This window comes from Macrosteles quadrilineatus, unplaced genomic scaffold (genome assembly GCF_028750875.1).
Source record: "Macrosteles quadrilineatus isolate MER2022 unplaced genomic scaffold, UCM_ALF_1.0 Scaffold_7__1_contigs__length_78375512, whole genome shotgun sequence".
Lineage (NCBI taxonomy): Eukaryota > Metazoa > Arthropoda > Insecta > Hemiptera > Cicadellidae > Macrosteles > Macrosteles quadrilineatus.
The window spans coordinates 49,818,198-49,844,407 of NW_026542600.1; the positions used below are offsets into that span (position 1 = coordinate 49,818,198).

Consider the following 26,210-nt stretch of genomic DNA (forward strand, 5'->3'; position numbering starts at 1 on the left):
TCCCTATATCAGATATAGCAATTTAAACATTTGTGATACTGTAATAGAAAAGGAGATTTTCGGATGTTGAGAAAAAGTTAAGGAGGAACCCTACCTAAAAAATTGGAAATTACAAAAAGAATAATTTTTTGTTGTATCACTTATTCTTTACAAATTTCCTGTTAAAATTATATATAATACACGACTAAAGTATATTTGGAAACCATTTAAATTTGACTTTAAAAGTAAAATTTGCTGTCAGTTTTGCATGAAAATAATTATTGCAAAGCCTCTGTGAAAAACAGATTTATTATTTTTTTAGTAAATAAATTCTAGTAAATTACAAGTAAGTATTATATTGATTATATCATATAGCACTTATCTCAATATTACTACTCTACTTTGTTGTGTTTGCAGCACTGGCATGTAATAAAAATAAAACATGGTTTTGTCTGCAGTATTTCTGTCAGCTGTTTGGTTTTTTGCATTTGAAAATACTGGAACAGCTATAACTACAGTTCTAACTAACTTAGAAGCTTATTTTTTTCAGGTAATATATGTATCTGCAACCTGTATTACCTATGTTCATATTTCTGGGCTTGTCGTAAGAGGCAACTAAAAGGGTGAGCGACGAACTCACTGGGAGTGCCCCTGTTGTGTTGCAGGGGTTGATGTGTGCTCTGCACTGCCGATGGGTATTCTCAGTGGGTCGTGAGAAACACCAGCCACTTCGGTCCTTGGTCAAGGAGGTCGGGCTCTACATTGCGACGGGAGAGCCCCGGCACGTCAGGTATCCGGTGCTGGGCAAACGGAGGTCGGAACTGGGGTAGGGGTTTTTTTGTCCCCGAGGGTATACCCGTTCCGGGCCACTCCTTGTCGCACGATGCGCTGGAGAAAGCACGATGAGTTTTAATAAAAATCCTACAAACACATAATTGAATAGGAGCTCCATAATGAGCAAAAAGAAACGTCTGAAGTGGAGCAGAACCCCTTCGATCGAAGCTCCAAGCTTATGAAATTATGTAATTAACATGAAATTATGAGCCACTCAGTTACTAATCGAAAATCATCCACGTTCCAAATTAACATTTAAATTTAGAAATGTTTCAATTGACGAGTTAAGAAAAGTTGTTACATCTCTCAGTAACACTAAGTCCTCAGGTTGGGATGAAATTCCTCTTTTTGTCATTAAAAGAGTTTTTAAATTTATAGAACATCCATTATGCCAAATAGTGAATCAGTCCCTTGAGGGGGGGGTTTTTCCTGATAAGCTAAAGTTGGCTGAGATTAAACCTCTGTTCAAAGAGGGCGATGTCAACGATCCCTCTAACTACCGCCCCATCGCCCTTCTGCCTTGTTTTTCAAAGATTTTTGAAAAAATTGTAAAGATTCAACTAACAGAATATTTAGAAAGCAATAATTTAATAAATCCTTCACAGTTTGGTTTCCGCCCAGAACTCGGTACTGAAAAATCCATAACAAAAATGATTAACTACATTGCGGAAGCCTTGGATGGATCGCAGAAGACTGTGGGTGTGCTATGTGACCTATCCAAGGCTTTTGACTGTGTGAATCATGAGATACTCATAGAAAAATTAAGTATGCATGGAATAAAAAATACTGAATTAAAATGGTTCATATCATATTTAAAGACCCGAAAACAAAGACTTATTTTACAAAAAATGCAGAGAAATTATAAATCAGAGTGGAACATTAACCCCAATGGAGTTCCTCAGGGCTCCATTCTCGGCCCTTGTTTATTTATTATTTATGTTAATGATCTATGCAATGCTACTAAGATGTCCACCTTTCAATACGCAGATGATACCGCTTTAATATGCACAGGACAAAACAATGAGTTCATTCAAGCCTCAATAACTAAGGAATTTCAACTCCTTGGGGATTGGTTTGCAGTAAATGGCCTGTCCATGAATGTGGCAAAAACTCAACTAATTCAGTTTTCTGCATCCAATATTAACCAAGAAATAATTGTAAATACAAACTTAACTACAATTCATTCACAACAGTCAATAAATTATTTGGGAATAGAAATTGATTCACAACTAAATTGGCAAAAACACATTAAAAACCTATCAAAAAGACTACGCTCAGCAACATTTGTTCTCACAATAATTCGGGATACTACTAATCTAGAAACACAAATAGTAGTATATCACGCATATTTTTCATCGATTATGAATTATGGAATTACTGTATGGGGCTCATCAAGCCAGGCCAAAAAAATATTTATTCTCCAAAAAAGAGCTGTAAGATTAATGGCCAGAGTCTCCCGTAGAACACATTGTAAAAATTTATTTATTAATTTTAAAATTTTAACTTTTTTTAGCTCTTATATTTACAAATTGGCATTAATGGTTAAAAGTGATTTCGACACATTCATGGACTGTCAACAATCTCATCCACATAACACAAGATTCAAAAATATTATAAAACCAGTTCAACATAGGCTTAAAATCTTTCATTTATCCCCTCAGTATATGGGACCAAAAATTTACAATAAATTACCCACTGGGATTAAAAACATTGCCTCATTCTCTAAATTTAAACTATCTTTAAAAAATTTCCTTTTGGAGAGGGCATTTTACTCGTTAGAGGAATATCTGGAAAATGAGTATATTTGAAAGATATTGCTTCTCCCATAGGTTTGTAGCTTATTATATGCTTTATTTCTTTTGTAAGCTATTTTATTTTAAAACGTAGTATAGTATTAGTATTAGACTTTGTGACAAATCACCTGTCAAGAGAATTGATGTAATGTGATGATGTTTAATAAATAAATAAATAAATAAATGAGGTCGCCACCACCGAAAAACGTGAGGACATTTCCACCACCTGCACCTTTCAAGTGCTCTACGTTCCCCCCCGTTAGGATCACCTTCGACAAGTGGAAATGGGAACCGTGCAGAAAATGTTGGTGATGTAGACGTCGAACTGGCATTGCCGGGAACTCTGCTGCCGAGAATTTCTGCTGTAGGGATGCCGAAGGAAACCTTCACAGCGACGTCGCGGTCGGAAAGCTCTGAGATTGTGCTTCTGCGTCAGGAATATCTTGACGCAGATAGTAACATTGAAACCCGGCTCTGTGAGATGGAAAACACAATTAAGGCTATGCTGGACACCTTCCGGACCCACAAAGCCGTAAATCAAGTGGTCAAAAATGGAATGGCCAAACTAGAGGATGACTTTGGCTTCGTCTTTGCCTGCCGTCTGGTAATCAAGGCGGCCATGGAAAAGATTGCCGAAAAGGTGGTGTCCCTGCCCGATGAAAGAGCGCTGCCTTCTAAGAAACGTCGGAGGCCTTCCACATCGGAGAGTCCTCTAAAAAGAGAATCCAGACCAAAAAGACCACGGTAAAGGCCAAGGCGACTCAGACGGACCTCTCGCCTGCTGGGCCCAGATCCTTTTCGTACGTAGCTGCAGCTCCAGCAAGGCGTCGACAGGCACAGCAACCCACGACCCCCCTTCAGGGAAGTTCCCGAAAAGGGTCAGTGGTGGAGACACCTGGGGCTGTGTGGGAAAAACGCCTTTCCAAAAAGGAGAAGAGGCAATTGAGGCGGGGGGAGGTCACCTCCATGAAGAATGAGGCAGTGGGCTCGGTCCCTGCTCCGAAAAGGTCGTGGCCAAAAAAACCCAGGACGGAGGCAATCCTTGTCAAACCCTCAGGGGGGAGATCTTTTGCCGAGGTCTTGGGTGTAATAAAGGCCAAAGCTAAATTGGAGCTGACCAATACGGTTGTACGGTCGATTAGACAAACCCGGGACGGGGACGTTCTCCTTGAACTGGGTAAGTCGAAAGTCTAGGCTGCTTTTACTGCCGAACTGAATGCAGCTGTTGAAGGCCAGGGTCTGTGCCCTTGAGCCTAAGACATCAATCGAGGTTCGAGACATTTATTGTGTGTCGACGGAGAGTGACGTTGTTGAGGCCCTGAAGAAAGCTGTACCCGAGCTTGCCAGGCAAACGGTCATTCTAAGGGTTTGGCTCACAAAACCCAATAGGAGTCAGCAGCGGATAGCGATCGCCGAAATGGCAGATGCTGGCGTGTGGGGCCAGTAGGGTGTTGGCACTCCAGCATCTGAGAGTCGGCTGGGTCAACTGCAGGCTCAGACGCAGGGTGGAAGTGAAGAGGTGTTTTAAGTGCCTCGGTTTCGGCCATTCCTCCCGAAACTGCAAGGGTCGCAACCGAAGCAATAACTGCCTTCGATGCGGGGAGGTGGGTAACATCCGTAGAACTTCCAAGTCGAGTCCTGTTTCCTTTGCAAAGAAAATGGGCTCGCTGACAAACACGTAAAGCATATAGCTGGGTCTGGGCAGTGTAGTGTATTTAAAACTGCACTACAGCAAGCGAAATCTCTCCCACGAAGATAAGAATCCTTCAGTGCAATCTTGAGCGATCCAGGACGGCTGACGCACTTCTCTGTCAGTTTGCCCTCGAACACGATGTCAACGCGCTCTTAGTCAGCGAACAGTACCTGTATCGAGATAGAGACCCATCTTTATGGTTCCCTGATAGTCTTGGTACTGCTGCATTCTGGGCTCGTAATGCAGCTAAAGTACAAGTGCGGGGTCATGCGAATGGCCGAGGTTTCGTTTGGGTTCGGTGCAGGGATATCGCTTACTTCAGTGTCTACCTTACTCCCAACGACCCCATCCGTGACTTTCGTGAAAAGATAGTCCGCCTGGAAGAGAGCATGCGCAATACTACCGGAAACGTCATCTTGGGTGGGGACTTAAATGCTAGGGCTGTCGAGTGGGGAATGACCCTCACCAACTCCTGGGGCAAGTACATTCTGGACTTTGCTGCCAGAGCCGGACTCGTTGTCGTCAATGAGGGCAACACGCCAACTTTCCGCCGCCCTGGGATGCGGGGGACGATCCCAGACATTACCCTTGCATCTGAGTCCCTTTTGCCAAGGATCAGATCCTGGAGAGTCCTGGAGGATTACACGGCCAGTGACCACCAGTACATAATTTTTGAAGTCCTGGATGGTCATCAGAGACAAGTGGCCACGTTTCGTCTAGTGCCCGTTCGATGGAACATTAAAAAACTGGACGTGGCAAAATTCAATGGAGCCATCCTACGAAGAACGCCGGTGGCTGATCCCGCAACTGGCGTGGCTCACGCAGAGGCGTTAGTTGCATCCACGATGGAACTCATAAGATGGAGCACGATGGAGTGCTCATAAGCGTCCTGTGTACTGGTGGACTGCCGAGATTGCGGAATTGCGTCGAGCAGCATTGAGAGTCTGGCTGACTGGAAGACTTGCTACCAGGGCTAGAGAACCCCTAGACAGACGGCATAAGTCGGATGCTTATAGGGTGGCTAGGAGGTATCTTCGTCGAGCCATCAATCGGAGTAAACGCAGTTGCTAGGATAAATTAAGGGACGATGTTGATTCCAACCCGTGGGGCCTGGGTTACAAACTTGTAACCAAGAAACTTTAAACCCACTCTCCACCTTCCGTCATGGACGGGGTCACTATAAAGAGGATAGTCTAGTCCATTTTCCCGGCTCACGCGTTGCACCCACTGCCGGACTTTGGAAGGGTAGACGATGTCCCACTTTTCAGCCCTGAAGAGCTGGTGGCGGCCGTCATATCCCTGAAGAACAACAAGGCTCCTGGTCCCGATGGGGTACCTGGTGAAGTCCTCAAGAAGGTTTTGACTACCAGCACCTTGATCCTTTTGAGCATGTACAACGCCTGCCTGGTCAAAGGGGTTTTCCCCTTGTGCTGGAAGACAGCTAGGCTTGTGCTTGTTGGGACGGGCAAGGGACACCCAGATCTGCCATCCTCTTACAGACCTCTGTTTATGTTGGATACAGCTGACAAAGTCCTCGTGAAATTGATCCTTTCCCGGCTTAATTCAGCCGTTGTCGCTGCGTGGGACCTCTCCCCTCGTCAGTATGGATTCAGGATGGGGTGATCAATGATTGATGCGAATGAGGAGGTGAAGCAAGCCGTGATGAGAGCTGAGGATTTTAACCACTACTTTCGTAGGGTTGTGCTGCTCGTAACGCTCGATGTGCGAAATGCATTTAATTCGGTGAGGTGGCTGGCATACCTCATGCGCATCATAGAGGATTATCTCTGGTTCCGCCTCCTCACGTATGACACTACGGAAGGCCCGCGGACAATGAGTGTCACTTCTGCAGCTGCCCAAGGTTCCATACTCGGCCCAGACCTCTGGAACGTCGCTTATGACAGCCTTCTGAGGTCTGAAATGCCTGAGGAAACTGTTTTGGTTGGGTACGCAGACGACATTGCAGCTTTGATAGCTGCACGCAGCGTTGAGCTGGCTCAGCTAAAGCTAAACCGAGTTATGCGTACCATAAACGCATGGATGGCAGACCACGGTCTCTCGCTTGCTTTGAGCAAAACTAAGATCTAGATATTAACAAAAAACGGATTGACACCATCGTGCCTTTGAGGGTAGGGGCCGTCGAAGTTCAGACCATTCGTTCTGCCAAGTACCTTGAGGTTATGGTGGACAGCAAGCTTAGCTGGCGGGATCAGATTTTCCGTACGGCGGACAAGGCCGCTAGGGTGGTCTCCTCTCTTAGCCGGTTGATGGCCAATGTTGGAGGTCCTCGGTCCAGCCGTAGAAGGCTTTAATGTCTTCTGTCCAGTCAGTTCTTATCAGTGAACTCGTTCGAATAAACGTAGGTTTACACGTTTGTACCAAATTTCATCAAAATCGGATCATTTTTGCTCGAGTTATCGTGCTAACGGAAACACACACACACACACACACACACACACACACATATATATATATATATATATATAAATATATATGAATTTGAACGGATGGTGTTTTTGGCCTCTAGGGACCACAAAAAAAAAAATCGGTCCCGCGTCCAGGGCTTACCATGAGTACTACGGTAATAGCTTATTCCCTATATGGGAAATTCGCTGAAAACGTACCACTGTTTTTGCTGGTTTTGTTTCAGAGTTTCGTGTTGTTAGGTTGGCCGTATGACCGGTTGGTGGGACTTGTCAAATTAGAATCAATTTAAGAGGCAAGACCTAAGATCCACGGGCAAGATCAAGATGGCGTCCTCCTGTTGTTTTGTTGATAGTAAACAAAAATATGTCAATATTATGATTGCAATATAAGATTATTTATTTATTTTATGAGCAACCCATTTTAACAAGATCATATTATGATCTTATTAAGCCGATGGTCGTTCGTCGTTCTTTAATCAAATGCCATAGGGCTAAACCTAAGATTAAACCAATATATCCAAACCAGGAAACTCGATTATTCACCATTAGCTAGAAAAGAGATAAATATGTTATTATTTATTTACTATCGAAAACATTTATAATTTTTCAAAATAACTTAAATACATACAGGCTTCAACGTGCAATAAATAGGTTTTTGATATAAGTCCTTGAAATAACGGATAACCCCAAATAAATAGTATGGTTAAATTAGAATGAATTGGAATTTGACAGCATCCCACCAACCGATCACACGGCCAACCTAACAACACGAAACACCGAAAACAAACCAGCAAAAACAGGAGCTAGTAGCACGTTTTCTCTAATGTTTAACCAGAGAGTAGTGACTACAGTTATAATCTATTTATCTCAATGCATCAAACTCACATAAATGTTTGACATTCGGTATATTTGACAATGGTACCATGGGGCCGTTTTTACTGTAATAACTTTGCTTACCATCTACTCGATCTAGCCTTTGGAGAGAAACATAGAAGATTGTTTTTAATGTTCTAGATATTTTTATTTTGGTATATTTTTAAGATGTATAAAATATTTTATTAATCTTATTTAGGTCTATTATTTACATTTTATGCATGCAGTCGATTTCTTTTCATTGGAATTATTCAATTTTGTTCCTTTTTTTGTAATTTGTTTTTTTTTACTTTTGCCTGCTTCTTGTGCCGGAAAAAGTGAGTTTTTTTCACATCTGCGCATTCTAGTTGTTTGTGATGAAGGGAGATTTTGTGCTTCGTTTCTTGTCCCGAACTAGGCAAATTCATGTAAATCTTGTGAATTATGATTTCTTACATTTACGGTTGTAAAATTCCTTAAGTTGAACATTTATCAACAACGTTTGATTATCACAATTTAGTTGTATCCTATCGTCATTTGGACTTGGCAAACGATTAGAACTCTAATGCCTGTGGAGGCTAGATCGTTTGGACCCTTGAATCTGTTCATAAGACGACTGTGCGGATTTATCTTTCTTATGTTACTTATGAAAACAATTGAAATATTATATTAAGAATGTCGGATCAAAGTAATAAGTATGATATGGACCTTTCAGGTGGCTTAATGGAGGTAATTATTTAGAGGTTATGTTCGTTTATACACTAAATTTTGTGGTTCCATTACAAAAAGGTGGCGTGAACCATTTATTAATGTCTTGGTAGCATACTTTGAGGGGTATTGAGAGTCAGCGTTATGACTAGCCTATAGCTTGGGGTCAACATAGAATTATTTGGTAATCTTCAATTTTTGCAGTTGCATGAATGTATGATGGTTTCAGCAAATTCAGGCCTTGATTGCTCCTCCTGTGAGTGATGAAGGTAAGGTGAAGAAGAAAGAAGGCTTGGATCTTCATCCTTATTACAAAAAACCAGGAAAAGGCCACAATCACGACTCATGTGATGCTTGTAAAGAAGGTGGAAATCTTCTTTGCTGTGATAAATGTCCAGCATCATTCCATCTGCTGTGCCAGTAAGTTATGTTGCTCAGCCATTAAAGGTAGCCTGTCAGTTTACCTACTTATTTAATTATTTCGAGGGTGAAGCCAATTTACTGATGATTACGATAGGCTAGTCAAAGTAGCCTACAGAGGTAACATTTAACATAGGTCTATTACCTATACTAACCTAGAGAAACGATGAATATAATGACTATGAACAGAGATAGGCCTAGGTCTAGATGAATAAATAGAGCAAGTAACAAGAACCATGGCATCAATAACACTTTAAAAATGAATTTGACTAGGCCTACATGGTAACAATGAAAATAATAACAGATTACTTATTAGCAACCATATCTAATACAAAACAACAAAAATAAATAAATTTGAACACTAACTTGGTAGAAAAATTGAACAACAATAATAGGTCTAGGCCTAATAGAGCAACAATTAGTAATAAACAATAACTGCAATCAATTAATAGAACCACAATAACCAATAAATGGCGTGAAAAAATTTCAGGCACGTGCGTAAGACTTAACAGTCATGAAAAAAGATTAATGAACCAAACAGAAATAGAAATCTTACCCTATTAACGTTTTCAACCAGGCAATTTCACTTTTTGAAGAAGGACTAAGTTAGCTCATATTCCAAAGAAACTGGCCTCAAGAGGAAGCTTGTTGCCGACTCTTGTGATCGGTTACAGTGTATACCGAAGTAGGAGTATAGGGCCAGTCTGTACTGTATGGCCAAACAATGTTGGCTACGCTCACTCTCAAGGGATCTTTGAGCTCCAGATGGTTAGGAGAATAAATTTGGCTCAATATTGTGATGTAAACTTACCATGTTTTCAAATCTAATTAGGCCTAAGTTAACTTATATGTGTTAATAATGCTTGAATAGGTTATTTTACATACGTCATGTGAAACTAATTGATTCGAAGAATCTCTAAACCTAGTTATCCATTCACTGCAAGAGCAAAGCTCCATTTTGGTCAGAATCTTATGACCTACCTACTATATTCATCACACTCCGCAGATGGTTGTTCAGTGCTTCTCGTACATTAGAAATCATGGTTTGAAAAAATTAGACCTAAACTTACAGTATCATTTTCTGAAGTACCGTACAGTAGGCCTGGTACTGGACAACATAGGCTATATCAACCATACTGACTACTCGGTAGAACACAGGCATAAGCCTAACTCCAGCTACAATTGAAACTACATATGAAGTTTGATGGTGCCTATTTTTATTTTTTATATGTTCATTTATAACCAATATTTATTAAATAAATTCATATTTATTTTTTGTGAGTTTTTTTTTTTTGTGTGTGCATGTATGTGTATGTGTAGCCTATTGATTTAAACTGGATGGACTGAATTTAATCTCTGACTCCTTCCAACCTTTTTAGTTTTACCTTACACCAGGCTAGGTACAGTATGTTACAAAACACCCAGAAACTATTTATATTTTTAAAGTGCTGGCCAAGGTAGGCCTATAAGCCGAGTAATGGGTGAATAGGCTTATATATGCCAAGTGCCAAGGCCTAGTTCCAAAAAACTTATAGAGTAGGGTTCTTTTACTTAAACTTTTAAAATCTGTAAAGATAAAGAAATAAAATTTTATTAGAAAACTATGTTATTTTTATGTGTTAGTATTATTGTAAACTAGGCCTCTATGTTCCATAACATTTATTTGTCTAAACGTTAATAGTCCCAACGAAATGATAGCAATGTGTATGCTTTGTCTTAATACCGAGAACTAAATTCACTTTACATAGGTGTAATGTATTGTGACTAGTAAAAAACAACAAGCGATCTATATTTTCAACCCAAAACCTCTGCTAAACTTCCAAACTGTTAATGACCTTGTAACATTTGTTTGATTAAACTTAATTTTTAAGTTGGCCTACTTCTGTTTTCAACTTTGTTTGTTGTATTGTATTGTTTGTCTTGTGTATTTGTTGTTGTATTGGTTGTTTGTATTGATAGTGTGATAGTCTGCATATAGAGTAGGCCTATGAGATTTTGTTTCTAAGTTGCTTCAGCTCAATTGTGAAAACATTACCTATTTTTGTATTTATTAGAAACTACTCGCTTTTAAAATCTTTTCTTTAGAGTCCAGGTGCTTGTGCCTATCCTTGTGCTAGCATTATTTTTAGTTGTTAAAAAGAAAAGGCTGCTCAAATGAAATTTTAGGCATTGACGATATGCTACTCAGTGTTATATCGTTAAGAGTTGACAAAAGGGATTCAATAAAACCGAAGATGCTTGTTAGAAATATTTTATGTGTTCGAATCTGTCTCAAAATTGTGTCTTCTCTTTGCATTTATGTGTAATTAAGTAGTGGGGTGAGTTATTAATTTTACTTTCCAAATGTATTCTGAATATTTGTTTGTAATTAATTGTGTAGGCCTAGTTCCAAGAAATCGACTGACCAGTAAATCTTTTCAACTGTTAACAAGTAAATTCATTCTCAAGTAATAGTAGACCTAGAATAATATAATATCTATGCAACCTAAAAATACATTTGTTAACTTATTGTAGGCTTTTTCCTTTGTTGGGGATTGTAGAAATGGAACACCTTTTAATGAATTTCCCTTAAAGGTCGGCAGAATCAATATAACCTTTTTATTTGAACAAATGAAATGCTTTATTTTACATTAGGCATGAAATGCAATAGGCATCGTCAAAACAAATATCAATATACAATTTTCATAGAAACTAAAATGCAAAAATCACACAGTAAACAAAACCAAAAGCAAACCTATCAAGTTTGCGAACCATCATAATCAGACCATTATTTTTTTACGGCAAAAATAGGTTTTACATTTTATTTACTTAAGTTAAGTTAATATTTTGCAGTTTCCCTCCGAACAGCATTTTGTAGAGCTAAAAAAAATTATTTTGTACACCGACGTGTTTTGTTAACTTAATGGCTACAATAACTAAAAATTGAATATTCCTAGATGTTATTATGGATTTAAAAATTGTAAACTCAAAAATGTATTAATACTAAGTTATGAAAATTTCACTAAAACGTGCATTTCATTAACTCCCATGTAGCAGCAAGCCTAAAAACCTAATGTTATTTAAGTATAGAATTAATGTGAGATGATTGAGGAAATATTCTATTAAAAATCCAATCAGAAAAATATAAGTCCGCCTAGTCTGCAGGTTTGCTGCAGCAAGTTTTTTTTTTCAATTTTGAACAGAAAAAAACCACCAAAGTTACATTTTGATACCAGGAAAGAGATTGATTCCCTTTTTTAGACTGTTATAAATCAGAAGAATATCCTAATGGGAGCTGGCGTTGAACCGTAAATAAACAGATATGCGATAAGTCTATATATAAATTCATAAAAAATTTTTTTTCAATCCAATATCAGGAAGTGACCAGGGAAGGTTAGTTACAACCTACCCGACTGTCACCAGTTAGGTTAGGTAAGGCCTAGGCCTATATTTACCCAACCAAACCTAACTTAACTGAAGTTGCGTAAACAATCAAGGGCTCAATGGCTAAGTTAGGCCTACAATTATCTAATCCAACCAAGTGGGATGAGAAACACCCTAATATAATTTTAGTAGCATATAGTATTTTTAGGTTCTTCGTTTTGTAACATTATAAATTATAGATTGATTATGTGATTGTCGGTTATGTACACAGAATCAGTATGAATGTTCAAAATGTGATTTGCAGTATATTTAAGAAAAGTGTTAAACATCAATCAAAAGAATAAATTAGGCCTAATAAGTTTATAAACAGTCTTTAAATTACATTTTTTTTTTAAGAACCAATAGGATTACTGTTCCAACAAGATGTTAACTCAAATGATGTTATGTTCAAAATGAAATGATGGTTTAAGTTAGTGTGCTGTAGAAAGTTCCTATAGTTGAGAAAATTAAAATTCCTACCATTAAAAATATGTTATGTTCCCTTTTTACAGTTGCCAATACTTAATTAGCTAAGTGATCGCGGATAATCGTAATCATGGATAATGCAAATCTAACCTAAAATAGGTACCCAGGAAATAACATTGGCTTTTAATATTTATTTAATGAGCTATAACACAGTTTTAGATTAACCCTCCGAGCGTCACTTGTCGAAAAATCGACTCACGACACACTTTGTGTAGTGTCACTTGTCGATTTTTCGACACACGAACATCGTTTACGGCGAAGGCTCTATGACTGACTGAATCGGATTGAACTGGATCGAGTTAGGTATCGTTCTTTTTGTTAGATTCAGAGCTTTCTCCGGAGGTCTGTCTCTAAGCGCTATTCATTTTAGTTCCGAAAATATTGTAGCAGACAGCTGACGTGCGTATTTGTAAACAGCTTTGTTAACCTCGGACCGATGACTGATGTGTTTTATTACGTTTATCATTGTTTTAGTGTTAAAAATCAAAAGTAGTGATATATGTGGTGCATTATAAGAAGATTTAAGTGATTTTGAAGGGCTGGTTGATGATCCTGAAGAAGTAGGTCTAATATTAGGTAGTGTAATATTGATGTAAATTATCAGCTAGATTCCTAGCTATGGTTAGGCTATGCATTCTTAGCTAAACGCTATGTACTGAAATCTGTTTTTTGCCCATAACTTATTTATTTACAAATCTACTTCCTTATATTATTATATATTTGTAATCCTCATAAAATTTAGAACAAAGTGGCTATTTTCAAATATTTATAGGCCTATAATTTATACAATTTCATTGAGCGCAAACTTATTTTTTTTTTGAAAATTTTCCAAAATATTCTTTTTTTTTACCTAAAAATTTTTTTTTTGAAACAAATGTTCCTTATGTTTTAGGTATAATATTGAAGCCCATGATTTTCCAAACCAAATGGTATATAGAACAGTAGAATTAACATTGTTTTAAGCTTCTCAGATCCGTTTTAATAAAACCTTGCAAATGCGCCAAAAATAGGCGGACATTAAGGCCTAAACTATGGACACTCGGAGGGTTAAGATAAACAATTTTAAATGCAGTTAAAAAGCCATTTAACTTTGTTTCATTCACTTCTATTCACAAAACATATACAATATGAGAGCTTATAGGCTTAGTAACAAAAATATAAAAACAACACACAAAATTATTCTAATTCTAAAAGATTTTCTGAATTTTGAAAATGTAACTTATCTACTGTATGTTATGTACTGTGTGTATGTTTGTAATCATATACCCATGGGTGGTTGGTGGAGTAGTCAACAGCATTTAACTTGCACAATATTTATTTTGATTTCCATTGTTTTTGCGCCTGTTGTTAATCCCCAGTGTGGTTAATCCAATCGTGGATGGTACTTTAATCCTTCATCTTTGCCAAAACTAGTTCTTGGCCAAGTAGTTCTTTGACCAAAACTAAAACTTGCCAAAAGTAGTTTTTGAGGTTTAAGATTGCCCCATAGTTACCTCTTCCGTTTTTGCACTTTACTGTTGAAGATTTTGTTGTTGTGACACATAGATGAATATGACCAAGTTGCATTAATCTGCATGTGGCATTAACATCTGTCCAGTCTGGAATCTTGTAGTATTTGGCGGCTATACATTTTTTTAATGTATCATTTGTTTATGTACTGTGCACTGTATGTTTGTGTGGATTGTTTTATGAGTGGATCAACAAATGTTCAACAGTGAAGTTGAAGACAAAAGATTTGACAATGGGACAACTTAAACCTTGAAATAGTCAACATATGGACCTTGGAGGCCATTTTTACAGACTACTTACATACTCTTACTCCCATGGCCATCCTAGAAGGGTTTTGATCTTGCCAAAAATTGCTCGCTATCTTTCCCGGTTGTATGCCTCATCTACTTCTGCTCCTGCTCTTGCGATGTCTATCCTCACGCTGTCCCACCATCTTCTTCTGGGCCTTCCAGGTGGTCTTCTCCCATTCGGCTGCCCTTCTACTTCCTTCTGATCGATCTTTTACAGACTTCAGTGGAAGATAGATTGGATGCAGTGATTTTCATATAAAATTCCAAAACTATGCTGCCTAGGAAGTTGCAAATTAAAATGCATAGTAGATGATATAAATTATCGTTTTTTCTCAGCAACACATTGTTCTAGATATATTTGGCAATTTTTTACGCCTGCCAACACCTGGTTGTGAATTGGTCGACGGTCATTGTGCCATAGCAATCGTTTCAATGGGTCAGACGTTATTAGTCATGGTTTTGTTATTTTGTCATTAAGTTTAAGTAGATAACACATTTGGTGTTGTGGAGTATGAAACAAAATATTTAGAAATATTCTAGGAATTCGTCAAACTATACTGATATTCTTGTTTTTCAACAGATAATTTGATAATTTAACATTTTTGTCAAAACCATTTTATTGTCATAATAATTCAAACAACATAAATTTTGTGGTAAAATTAAATTGATAACTATTATTGGACCTATACAAACAATTATTCTGCTTATTTTCAAACATTTATGCAACCTAGTAAGCGGGCTTACATGACACACATATATATTTTCATTTTAGTCTACGTGATAGTCTACACATAATGGCAACACTGCTCCAATAATTTTCTAACCACCATTTTTGCTTGAACAGCACTCTCACTTCCTACCTTTCTTAATGCCAGATTTGACTCTTTTTCAGGTAAGCCTACTATCCTCAGGGCCGATTTACCGAATAGGCACGTGCCAAGGCGTGAGGCAATTGGCTTTTTTGGGGGGCGCCAAAAAATTGGAAAATAAAAAAAAATGGTGGCTGTACTTTTATACAATTGCGGTAAACTGATAATCCCTCGCGGTCATGTAGACGGTTTTATACATCATCATCGTTCGTCTCCTGCGATCGCGGCAAAATTCTGACTATTTCTGGGGTCGTGTGGACATTATCATCGTCATGTGTGATTGGTCCATGGTAAAATTCTGATAATCCCATCCCTCACAGCCGTGAAAATATCATCGCCGCCTGTGGTCGTGAAGACATCGTAATCATCTCCCGTGATTACGGCAAAATGTTAATGAAATCCCGCAGTATGTGGAGATCATTATCATCTCCGGCAAAATTCTGACTGTTTCCCGCAGTTGTGTGGATATCAACATCGTTTTCCGTGATCGCGGCAATATTCGGTTCATCCTTCGCGGCTCTGTAGATCTCATTATCGTATTGCGTGGTCGCGGTAAAATCATGATCTTATCCCGCGGTCGTTTGGACATTATCATCGTCTCATGGGATCGCGGAAAAGTTCTGATCATCCCTCGCGTCCGTGTATAGACATATTATCGTCTCCCGCGGTCACATAAACATCACTGTTGTCATGCGCGGTCGCAGTAAATTGACAATTCCAGGTAGAGATACAAAATTCACGCATAATTCCCGGTTCAAAAAATTCAAGCATAATCCCCGGATTTCCCGGTCGGTGGTCACCCTGTTATATATTTTGCAAAGGGGCGCTACTCTTAGTTGTGCCTAGGGCGCTGACATAGTCAAAAACAGGCCTGACTAACCTCACAACAGAATTTTAAATTCCTAGGTCCAAATAATTTAATATAATATTCTCCTTGTTGGTTCTGAATAATGTTAAATAAGCTTAATATAGACTTTTAATCTTTATAATATTGAGTTTTCTCAAGTGGTTTTAAGATAAAATTTTTAACCAGACAAAAAACAATTCTTGGTTCTTATCAGTAAGCTAGAAACCTATAAAACCAATAATTAATTGCCTATTGTTGTACATGTATCTTATTAAATAATAACGCACATAACTGTACCTACCTAATAACACACATTTTTCTTCTTGCATGTTAGTTTGTTGAAATAGATTTCCTCGACACAAAAAACTTTGATCACTAATCAATGATGCATATTTTAAAATTGTATAGATTAATAAACATTAGCCTACAATAGTTTTTGTCCACAAGAATGATACAGAAACTTCAAAGTGTTCTTTTTATTAAACGTGAATAGTAGGCCTATAGGATGAAGTAGATGAATTTGCCGAATTCAAACAAAATATACCCATAATCCAAGCGAACTACACCGGTGTAGTTATTCTCCAAAGGAATAACATAGGGATTTTAAATGTACAGTTTTTTGACATTTTCTCCACAGTCTTTATAGTAGTTTACGTAACGATCACGTTAAGATAGGGTTAACAAAACAAGTAGAAATTAAGGTACGAGCCTTGGCGAGTGCCTTAAATACTTCTACGAGTGTCGTTAAGACTATTTAGGCGGGTTGCATACACTACTTTACCCACGGCAGTTTTTTAATTACCAACAATCACTACTCATAACTTCTAAGAGAGGTTATGTTTTCGTTTATATCCTCTTATTGCCACTGACAGTGATGCAACGACTCATGGTAAAGTACCAAACACTAATTGCACCTCTCATTAACAATTAAATTGGTCTTAATAGCTGATAAGTTGAAGTTTGAAGCATTACACTTTTACTTCTTTTCTCTCAGTCCTTGAACGTCATTGGTCCGTTACTCGTCTTGTTAAGTAAAACAATGCTCTTAAGTAAGTAAACAATGCTGTTAAGTAAATCTTTTCAATACTAAGGTGAATAGTTATACTTCAGTATACAAAATTGTTTGTTTTTAAGCTCTACCATACATGTTGGCTGTAATCAAAATAGGCATTTCCACATTTTACGAAACAACATTTGAATAAACGATTTTTGAAAATGTTTAAAACCTCTTGTAAATATCTGTAGTAAAATCTTTAAACCCGATTGTAGATAGACCAGTAACAACGATTAACTTTCTGTCATTCCTGGAGACGATTATGATGTCCATATGACTGATAGGGATGTTCAGGATTTTGCTGTGATCGCCGAAGAAGATGATGATTTTGTGGGATTTGTCTAGGATTTCCCCATGATAGCAGCAGACGATAATAATGGTCCTGTAACTGTGGGAGTCGTTCAATATTATGCCACGTAGAGGATAACGATAAATGTTTCCATGAAAAACATTGCGTAAAACGATGATGAAGGGCCCCTGTTTCCGTGATCGTGGGAGGTAAACAAGATTTTTGCCGTTATTACGGGAGACCGTGATGATCACACGGCCATGGGAAATAGTCATGATATTATCACGATAACATTTTCATCAATAGGCGATGGCACATTCTGATTAAGCTAGGAGTCGTACTAGCCGAGGTCAGATTAGCAGTGTTCTACTGTATATCACATTGAGTATGTAGACACAGTCATACAATGAACTGTGGGGATTATTACGTAGAACAACACCACTGTGCTTGTTTAATTAACTGATACCTGACATTTTTTATGCAGTTCAGCTCTATTTGAATTCAGAACACAGATTGCATAATTACTAATATTCAGGCTTGCAACATAGAGCTGTACACACAATAAATTAAATCAAATAGTTTTTTTTTTTAATTCAATTATCATGGTTTTTTTTTAAAGAAGCCTATATAGGTAAATTTGAGAGCTTAATAATGAACCAGTAAGAATAAGGCTTTGTAAATAAATTTCCTTAGCTAATGTTTAGCATTTTTAAGTCATCCAAAGTTGTTGGATTTTCAACACCTCCCTGTTTTACTAGGTATTATTTATTAATTAGAATCATCTATACTTATTGTCATTCCAGTTCCAAGAACTTGAGTTACATTAGGTTTACCTTTATTGTACATACATATTACCTACAACAACTCAAGAAAACATGAAGAAGAAACAGCAAGACAACATTATTTATAACTTTTTTACTGCTTCTAAATATTTGTTTAGATTTTTTTGAAACTAATTTTTGACTGCCAAAAATCTTTAAACTAATTTCTTTTGCCTTTTTCAGTACTCCACCTATCCTTGATGAAACAGATATACCCTTAGGCCAGTGGATATGCTATGCTTGTAACATGAAAGAGAAAAAAGTGAGTGTTTAGAACGAAAATAATTTTAATTTCTTAATTCAAGGAATAACCACATGTTTTGTTTCACAGTAGTTTTGGGGATATTCACCCACAAAACGTACCTTCCAAAATATATATATATAACCTTTAATGATTATGGGATTGAGTGGGCCTTTATAAATTGTTGGGGTATGCAATTATGGTTTTCTAGTGTGTAGTTAAATTCTTTTGTTTCAAATCAACTGCAAGAAAAAAAAAATTGTAGCCATGTGGTTATTTTAGAATTATCCTCTCAGGTGTAATGTGAAATAGCTGCCTAAGCACTGATACTAAAATGTGCTGTATCACTTGTTGCAGCACGTTTAAAGATGCTGCATCAGTGGTTTCTTACTTTTGTTGAGTAATTTTTTTAAATTGATAACAGTCCAAATTACATTCCTAAACATAATTTTTTGTGAAATACAAATACCTTTAAAAATCTTATTTGGATTTGATTTATGGGTGTGGTCGGTATAATACCAAAGTAGGTACCAAATTAAAAAAATGTCTTAATCTTCATTCTACTTAAATTATCCACATTGCATGATACAAACTATTGGTGTAATTTACAGGCAAGAAACCGCAACCGTGAGGAACGACCTTCCAGGGCCACGAGGTCCATAGACGAACCCAGCTGCAGCAAAGATGATGCGAATGAAGTCAACGTAAGATTGTATTTTTACTTGTAATATTTATAGCCTTGAATTTTGGTAAAAATCCAACTATCCAAATTTGTAATCATCTGAATGTGGTACGGTCAGCAGTTGATCAGGATATTTAGAGTTCTAGATATTAAGGGTGGACTATGTTTTAGGTTAGGTTAGAAAGATTTTGTTATTTAAACTAATAAAAATTTTATTTGGATTTGATTTATCGGTGTGGTTTGTATAATACCAAAGTACCAAATTAAAAAAAAATTATCTGAATCTTCATTTTACTTATCGACATAGCATGATACGGACATTTGGGGTTATTTACAGGCGAGAAACCGCAACCGTGAGGAACGGCCTTCCAGGGCCACGAGGTCCATAGACGAACCCGGCTGCAGCAAAGATGATGCGAATGAAGTCAATGCCAATGAAGTCAATGTAAGAGGGAGAAAAGCCAAGGAAAGGGCCAATAGAAAACTCACTGAAAATACCAACCTTTCACCCTCAACCCGAACTAGAGGATCAATCGTAAAAGAGAGTCTGGACAAGGTTATAGAAGTTGGTGAGGAATTAAACCCTGTATGTTTTGAACTACCACCTGAATTGCAGGTCAGACTCGTCATGCCCGGAGATGATAAAAGTAAGTATATTAAATTGAGCATGGCTTTGTAATCTTTTACAGTCCTTTCCTTATACCTTCCTATTCTTAGATACACTGATTTACTATAAATGTTTACAGGAACATATTTGCTAATTTTACCAATTTATCTGAAGTTCTGTATTGAAGTGCATTTACTAAATTTTATTTAGAATCCATAAAAAATGCAATAGTATGACCTTTTTACAAGCAAATATTTTCACTGTATTTTCATGAATTTAAAAGATATGACTAAATTTGAATTTAATGAATCCTCTCAAATTTATAAAATCTTGTACCCATTCACACACATTTACTATTGAACATCTTTATCACAGTGAAACACAGTAAACAGAGTTGAACGTAGCTGTCACAGTAAAAGCGTAATTCTAAAACCTAGACAACATGCACATCAGTGTGTACACAGTCAGATAAACACCCAATTAGACGCACTAAATCGCAAACATAAAAACATAGGAATTCACAGGGTTGTCAGTGACCGGGAATTCCAGGAAAATTGGGAACTATGCGTGAATTTTAACCGCCGTGAAAAACCGGGAAATATGCGTGAAAATGGTATTATTCGAGGAGTTTCCTTTAATTTAAACTATTATCATTATATTAGTTTATTTTTGAGGATTTTTGAGCCAATTTATCCAAAAAAATTTCTAGTGAATGTATATTTACAGAAGATTCAGATTAGAAATTAACCAGATATGAGAATTATGAAATTATTAAAAAATAATTTAACTGAATAACATTTTTCAAAAGGCCTACACTTAATTGGTATTATAATAAAGTAAATGCCCGAATTTTGTTTTCACCCCTTCACTATAATTATGAAAATAATAAAAATGTCCAAACAAATTAGAAAATTTAAGTGTATCATCTACAAAAAACTGATTATTCCATTCCTCTAGTTTAGTCCTCTAGTCCATATACTGCATTTACCCAACCCAAGATTGTGATATGTGTGGTTTTACAGCTTTATTAACACTTTGTTGCTTACTAATATGGGTGTTACAAAACTGATCAGAAGTTCCAAATGGTAACAGTCAAAGAAGTGTTTTATGTTTCGGTTGGGCTGAAATTTGACAGTGGCATCCCACGGAAACATGTACTGCCTTACTGTTAACATTTCAGGGTGTCTTACCGGTCACAGAAATCAAGGAAGTTGCCAATTTTACTATGAGGTCACAGAAGTCAGTGAAAAGTAACATTTTTTTTTATTTTAAGGTCCCATAAGTCACAGAAAAAAGGTCCCAGCTAAATAAGGTTTCCCGACCTGTCTTTTGTTTAACAACTTGCTGCAGACTAAAATTCATAATGCAGAATTAGTGAGAGCAAACATACTTTGGGCGTAGGTAACCAGCTTTTAGTTATGCCACAAAATATTGCATGCTCGACTGTAATGCTGTTCAATTACCATACTGAAAAGTATTGTCTAATCAGTACAAAAGGTCGTTCATTTAACACCCCCCCCCTTAAACTAACTAAAAAAACGGAAATTTAGCACTGATTGGCTGAAATTTAGTTTAGTTTTTCAACCTGTAGGCTGAGATACCCTGCATTAGGAACTGCTGATCAGTATTGTATCAATATTGAGTGCTTAATTGTAGTCGGGTTGGGTAGCAGGAAAATATTTCAGTTCTGGCGGGGAGGCTGCAATTTTAGGTGGTTATAGTATACAAGTTGCTGAACCTAAAACCGCCCAGACACCAATTTTTAAGGACCTCGGTCGTCCGTAATGACGTCACCAAGATGGCGGCCTTAAGAGGATGCTGGGTCACCATGAATTGGCTATAATGACCGAATGCCTGAACCGCTTTTTATGAAATTTGGCACACAAGTGCTTGAATACATTATCTCGGCCTAGGTTGTCAACGGTCGAATTTGATAAAGTCGTTTCAAAATGGCGGCCGTTAAAATATAAAATTTAAAAAAATCTTTCAGTGTTTTGTGTTCTCAGCTACCTCCAGAGATCTGCAGCAACCTTTTCACTTTCCTTGCAATCAAAGGTTGCACTACCATTTCATGGAATAGGCAAAATACCCCTCCACAGCAATCCTTCAGATTAAGTGAGTTTCCAATTCCCTGATTTGATTTGCAATATAATCAATTTCAATAACATTAGGTTTCATGAGTACATATGTTTGCTGCTACAGGGAGAATAATAAAGTAAGCAAATTGATATATTAATAGCTTAGTTTACAATAAATAAATTTGCCAAGTTTCATTAAGATATAATTATAAACAAGCAAACTACAACAGTTTATGTACTCTCCGTAATAATAACATGGGAATTTTAAATTTACAATGTTTTGAATTTTCTCCGTAACCAATTATTTTATAATACCCACGCCGCAGCGAATCTGCAGACTGAGCGAATTTCCATTTGCTTGATTGAATTTACTCTAAAATATCTCATTGAAAATACCACATTAATTCCCCATTTAAGTAGCATTTGTTTAACGAGTACTTAGGCTTGCTGCAACAGGGAGGGTAAAACGTGTTTTTGTTTTATGAAATGTAATAGTTTAGTATGAAATGAATACATTTTCCAAATTTGATCAAAATATGTTCTTAAAAAAGCAAAATACAACAGTTTACTTATTCTCCATAAGAATAACATGGTAATTTTAAATTAAATTTTGTAAAAGAAGCGATTGTGTAAAATAAATGTTATTCCTTATTTTCTTCTTATTTTGATCCAATGAATCAATTCGTAAATTTTGTCCCTACCTTTTTTAAACACACTGTATATGTATGTGTCCGTTAGTAAAATTATACGATCTTAATGAAATTTGGTAAAAAACTTTTAAACCTACGTTTCTTCGAACAAGTTCGCGAACCAGCGTTGTCGGACCACGCAACGGCAACGGGGTTTTTGGGGTGATTTAAGGGGTAAACATTGGGATTTCTTATATTTGACCCTCATGTTTGACTCTCAAAACACGAAATTCCCTAATTTTTCTCTAAACTATTTTGAAGATCTTATTTAACCAAATAATTTATTGAATTTAAATGTTTTTTTAAGGTAATTGGTTACGGAGAAAATTTAAAACATTGTAAATTTAAAATTCTCATGTTATTAGTACGGAAAGTACATAAACTGTTGTAGTTTGCTTGTTTATGATTATATCTTAATGAAACTTGGCCAATTTATTTATTGTAAACTAAACTATTAATATATCAATTTGCTTACTTTATTATTCTCCCTGTAGCAGCAAACATAGGTACTCATGAAACCTAATGTTATTTAAATTGATTTAATTGAAAATCAAATCAGGGAATTGGAAACTAACTTAATCTGCAGGATTGCTGTGGTGGGAGTATTTTGCCTATTCCATGAAATGCAGAGACGGTAGTGCAACCTTTGATTGCAAGGAAAGTGAATAGGTTGCTGCAGATCTCTGGAGGTAGCTGAGAACACAAAACACTGAAAGATTTTTTTAAATTTTTGCTTTTAACGGCCGCCATTTTGAAACGACTATCAAATTCGACCATTGACAGCCTAGGCCGAGATAATGTATTGAAGCACTTGTGTGCCAAATTTCATAAAAATCGGTTCAGGCATTCGGTCGTTATAGCCAATTCATGGCGACCCAGCATCCTCTTACGGCCGCCATCTTGATGACGTCATTACGGACGACCGAGGTCCTTAAAAATTGGGGTCTGGGCGGTTTTAGGTTCAGAAACTTGTATACTATAACCACCTAAAATTGCAGCCTCCCCGCCAGAACTGAAATATTCTGCCACTATATGCAACTATACGACCCCACTTTTAGTTTATGTATATTAATAAATAACTTTGTGATTGTTGTTAAATTACCTGAAAGTACAAAACATACTTCAAATGATACAAATTCCTAACAAGTGTTATTTGATGTATTTCTTGTACTTTCAGATTCATTTTTTTCATTTGCTTAAACAAGTTTTGTATACTGTTGTAAAACATATATTTTTTTTCTATATTGTGTGTCAAAAAACTTTAAAAAGTTATTTCAAAATTTTTCTCTAAAAATAAAGAAGGTTTACTCATATTAGACCAAATCACAATGTACGATTAAATCTGTTTTATATTTAACATGACACACATTTTTTTTTACTTTTTGTGTTAGAAAAAAACAATAGAGGCGTCAATTTTATATTAAAAACTTTGGTTTAACCTTTCAACGTAGTAATTAACATATGTTTTGTATCTGATATAATTAATGTATCTGATATAAGTTATCTGTAAAACTTCTTTTGCTTTGTTGTTCAGTGATTTTTGCAGGGTAGCGCAAATCATATATCAAAACTTCTTTTGCTTTGTCAATTCAGTGATTTTTACAGGGTAGCACAAATCATATGTAAAAACTTCTTTTGCTTTGTCAATTCAGTGATTTTTACAGGGTAGCACAAATTATATGTCAAAACTTCTTTTGCTTTGTTGTTTAAAGATTTTTACAGGGTAGCACAAATCATATGTCAAAACTTCTTTTGCTTTGTCAATCCAGTGAATTTAACAGGGTAGCACAAATTATATGTCAAAACTTCTTTTGCTTTGTTGTTCAGTGATGTTTACAGGGTAGCATGCTTAGTTTATTTCTTATAGTCATAGATCTACACCCTTTGAGTGCCATTCCGTCTATTCTTATACATGATTAGTAAGATAGTTTTGCTTGTTCAAGCATTGCTAATATCTTGCTTTATGAGGTCAAAACAACATTTAATTTACTGCAGTAACTTTAATACTTATTGGTTATACGGAGTATAGTACTTTTGTTCTTTGAATTTAATCAAGAGAAAATTTGGAACAATAATCTAAAATGTGTCCGCAAGACCCGTATACACACTCTCTCACACTAACAGCCCAGCAATACAGTTAGGTTGGGCTTTAATTTTGTGAGAGTGTGTGAATCCCTTGACGTGCTTATTCTAACGCTATTTCTAAGGTTAGGTTAGGTAACCTAATAGGACCTTAATTATACCGTAATCAAATTTTATCAAACTGTCAATGAAACTTTAAAAATCTGGTTATGCTTTTATAGGAGTTAAAAAAGGTTTGGCGATTGTAAGAGGTGGTTCACGAATACGGGGTTTCGTGGCCTGCGGTTATCGTTGATCTCGACCAATTTTAACCGACAGCCAAAAAAATGGGTTCACGACATAGTGCGTTAGCCGAGATCAAGCTTAGCCGAGACCAACGCTGGCCGTCGCTCAACAGCAGGGATTAACTGGGAATTTTCGTTGGAAGGTTGGCAACAGCCACGTGCTAGGTCGCTGCTCGCGGTCGACGAGCCCCAAAACAATAGGATGACGTTGTGTCATAATGATTGATTCATAAATTATCTATATAATTAATACGCTACATGAAACTTTGTCGGTTGAACCCCTCCGTCATTTCTTAACCGATTTTATCCATTGACGTCTCATTGGAAAGAGCGTGTCGCGTAGATTTGCAAACTGGCCTTACATTTTTGAAAAAGTCTCTTGGGCTCTGCCCCAGTGGCTTTGAAAGTTCCCATGTTATCCTTATGGAGAACATAATTGTTTACATTTTGATCAGCTGTATAATTTAATTGCTGTTATTTATTTTTCAATTCAATGAAACACATTGAGTATATTTATTTACTATTTGAGTTTGTGTAAACATAACCCCCAAGACGGATCGTGTTAGTATGGTTGTATCATTTGTGTATTTATCTTTGTTTTGTTTCGCTATGACGGATCGTGTTAGTATGATTGTAACTTAAATTTGTGCATTTATCGTTGTTTTGTGTAGCTATAATTTGTTTATTTGTTGTTTTTTCTTTAAAATGCCTCCGACGCGACGATAACGAAACATAGACAGGAGGCGTAATCGTGATAACAACCGCAGCTACAGAACAGTGGCGCGTAATAGGCTTAACTCATCACAGTCAGCACCTGACCCTGGACAATCTCAACTATTAGGTTACAAATGCGCCCTAACACTACCCCAAAACGACTTTTTGTTCTCAATTGGCACTCTATCAATGACCTGTGTTGCCTGTTCATCGAGGCATTTTGAGAAGGAGAAAACCGGCCGGAATGCTTCAGGTTTATCAATAACGAAGATAAACATGGACAACTTTATATGGCTATAAGTCAGGAAATGTTTGTAGAAAACATTAAAAAGCAATACCAGGTTATAAAATATGATACAATATTTACAGGAAATGTTGATTACTGTTATATACATCGTGAGTATCTCCATGAGTTACACACCGGTAATCTTTGAGTTAACTCTTTTAAACTCATTGTAAATATGACTGTTATTCGTTTTGAAATAACTCACCTGTAATACTTTGCAATTGCTCGAATTTGAGCAACATTTACACTAGTTATAATTATACAGGGTATTTACT

General features: G+C 36.7%; 1 protein-coding gene across 2 annotated transcripts in view; it reads left to right on the plus strand.

Annotated features, from left to right (window-relative positions):
- Nucleotides 1-8,047: 8,047 nt before the first annotated feature.
- The window catches only part of LOC128998491 (PHD finger protein 12), a 49,992-nt gene continuing 31,829 nt past the window's right edge, over nt 8,048-26,210 (plus strand). The window contains exons 1-5 of one of the 2 annotated variants that reach the window (XM_054424645.1): nt 8,048-8,306; nt 8,515-8,705; nt 18,456-18,534; nt 19,125-19,217; nt 19,533-19,842. In XM_054424645.1, coding sequence (XP_054280620.1) covers nt 8,253-8,306; nt 8,515-8,705; nt 18,456-18,534; nt 19,125-19,217; nt 19,533-19,842 — 727 coding nt within the window. In that variant the 5' untranslated portion in view covers nt 8,048-8,252. The remainder of the gene's footprint in view (nt 8,307-8,514; nt 8,706-18,455; nt 18,535-19,124; nt 19,218-19,532; nt 19,843-26,210) is intronic. The other variant, XM_054424646.1, reaches the window with a different exon arrangement.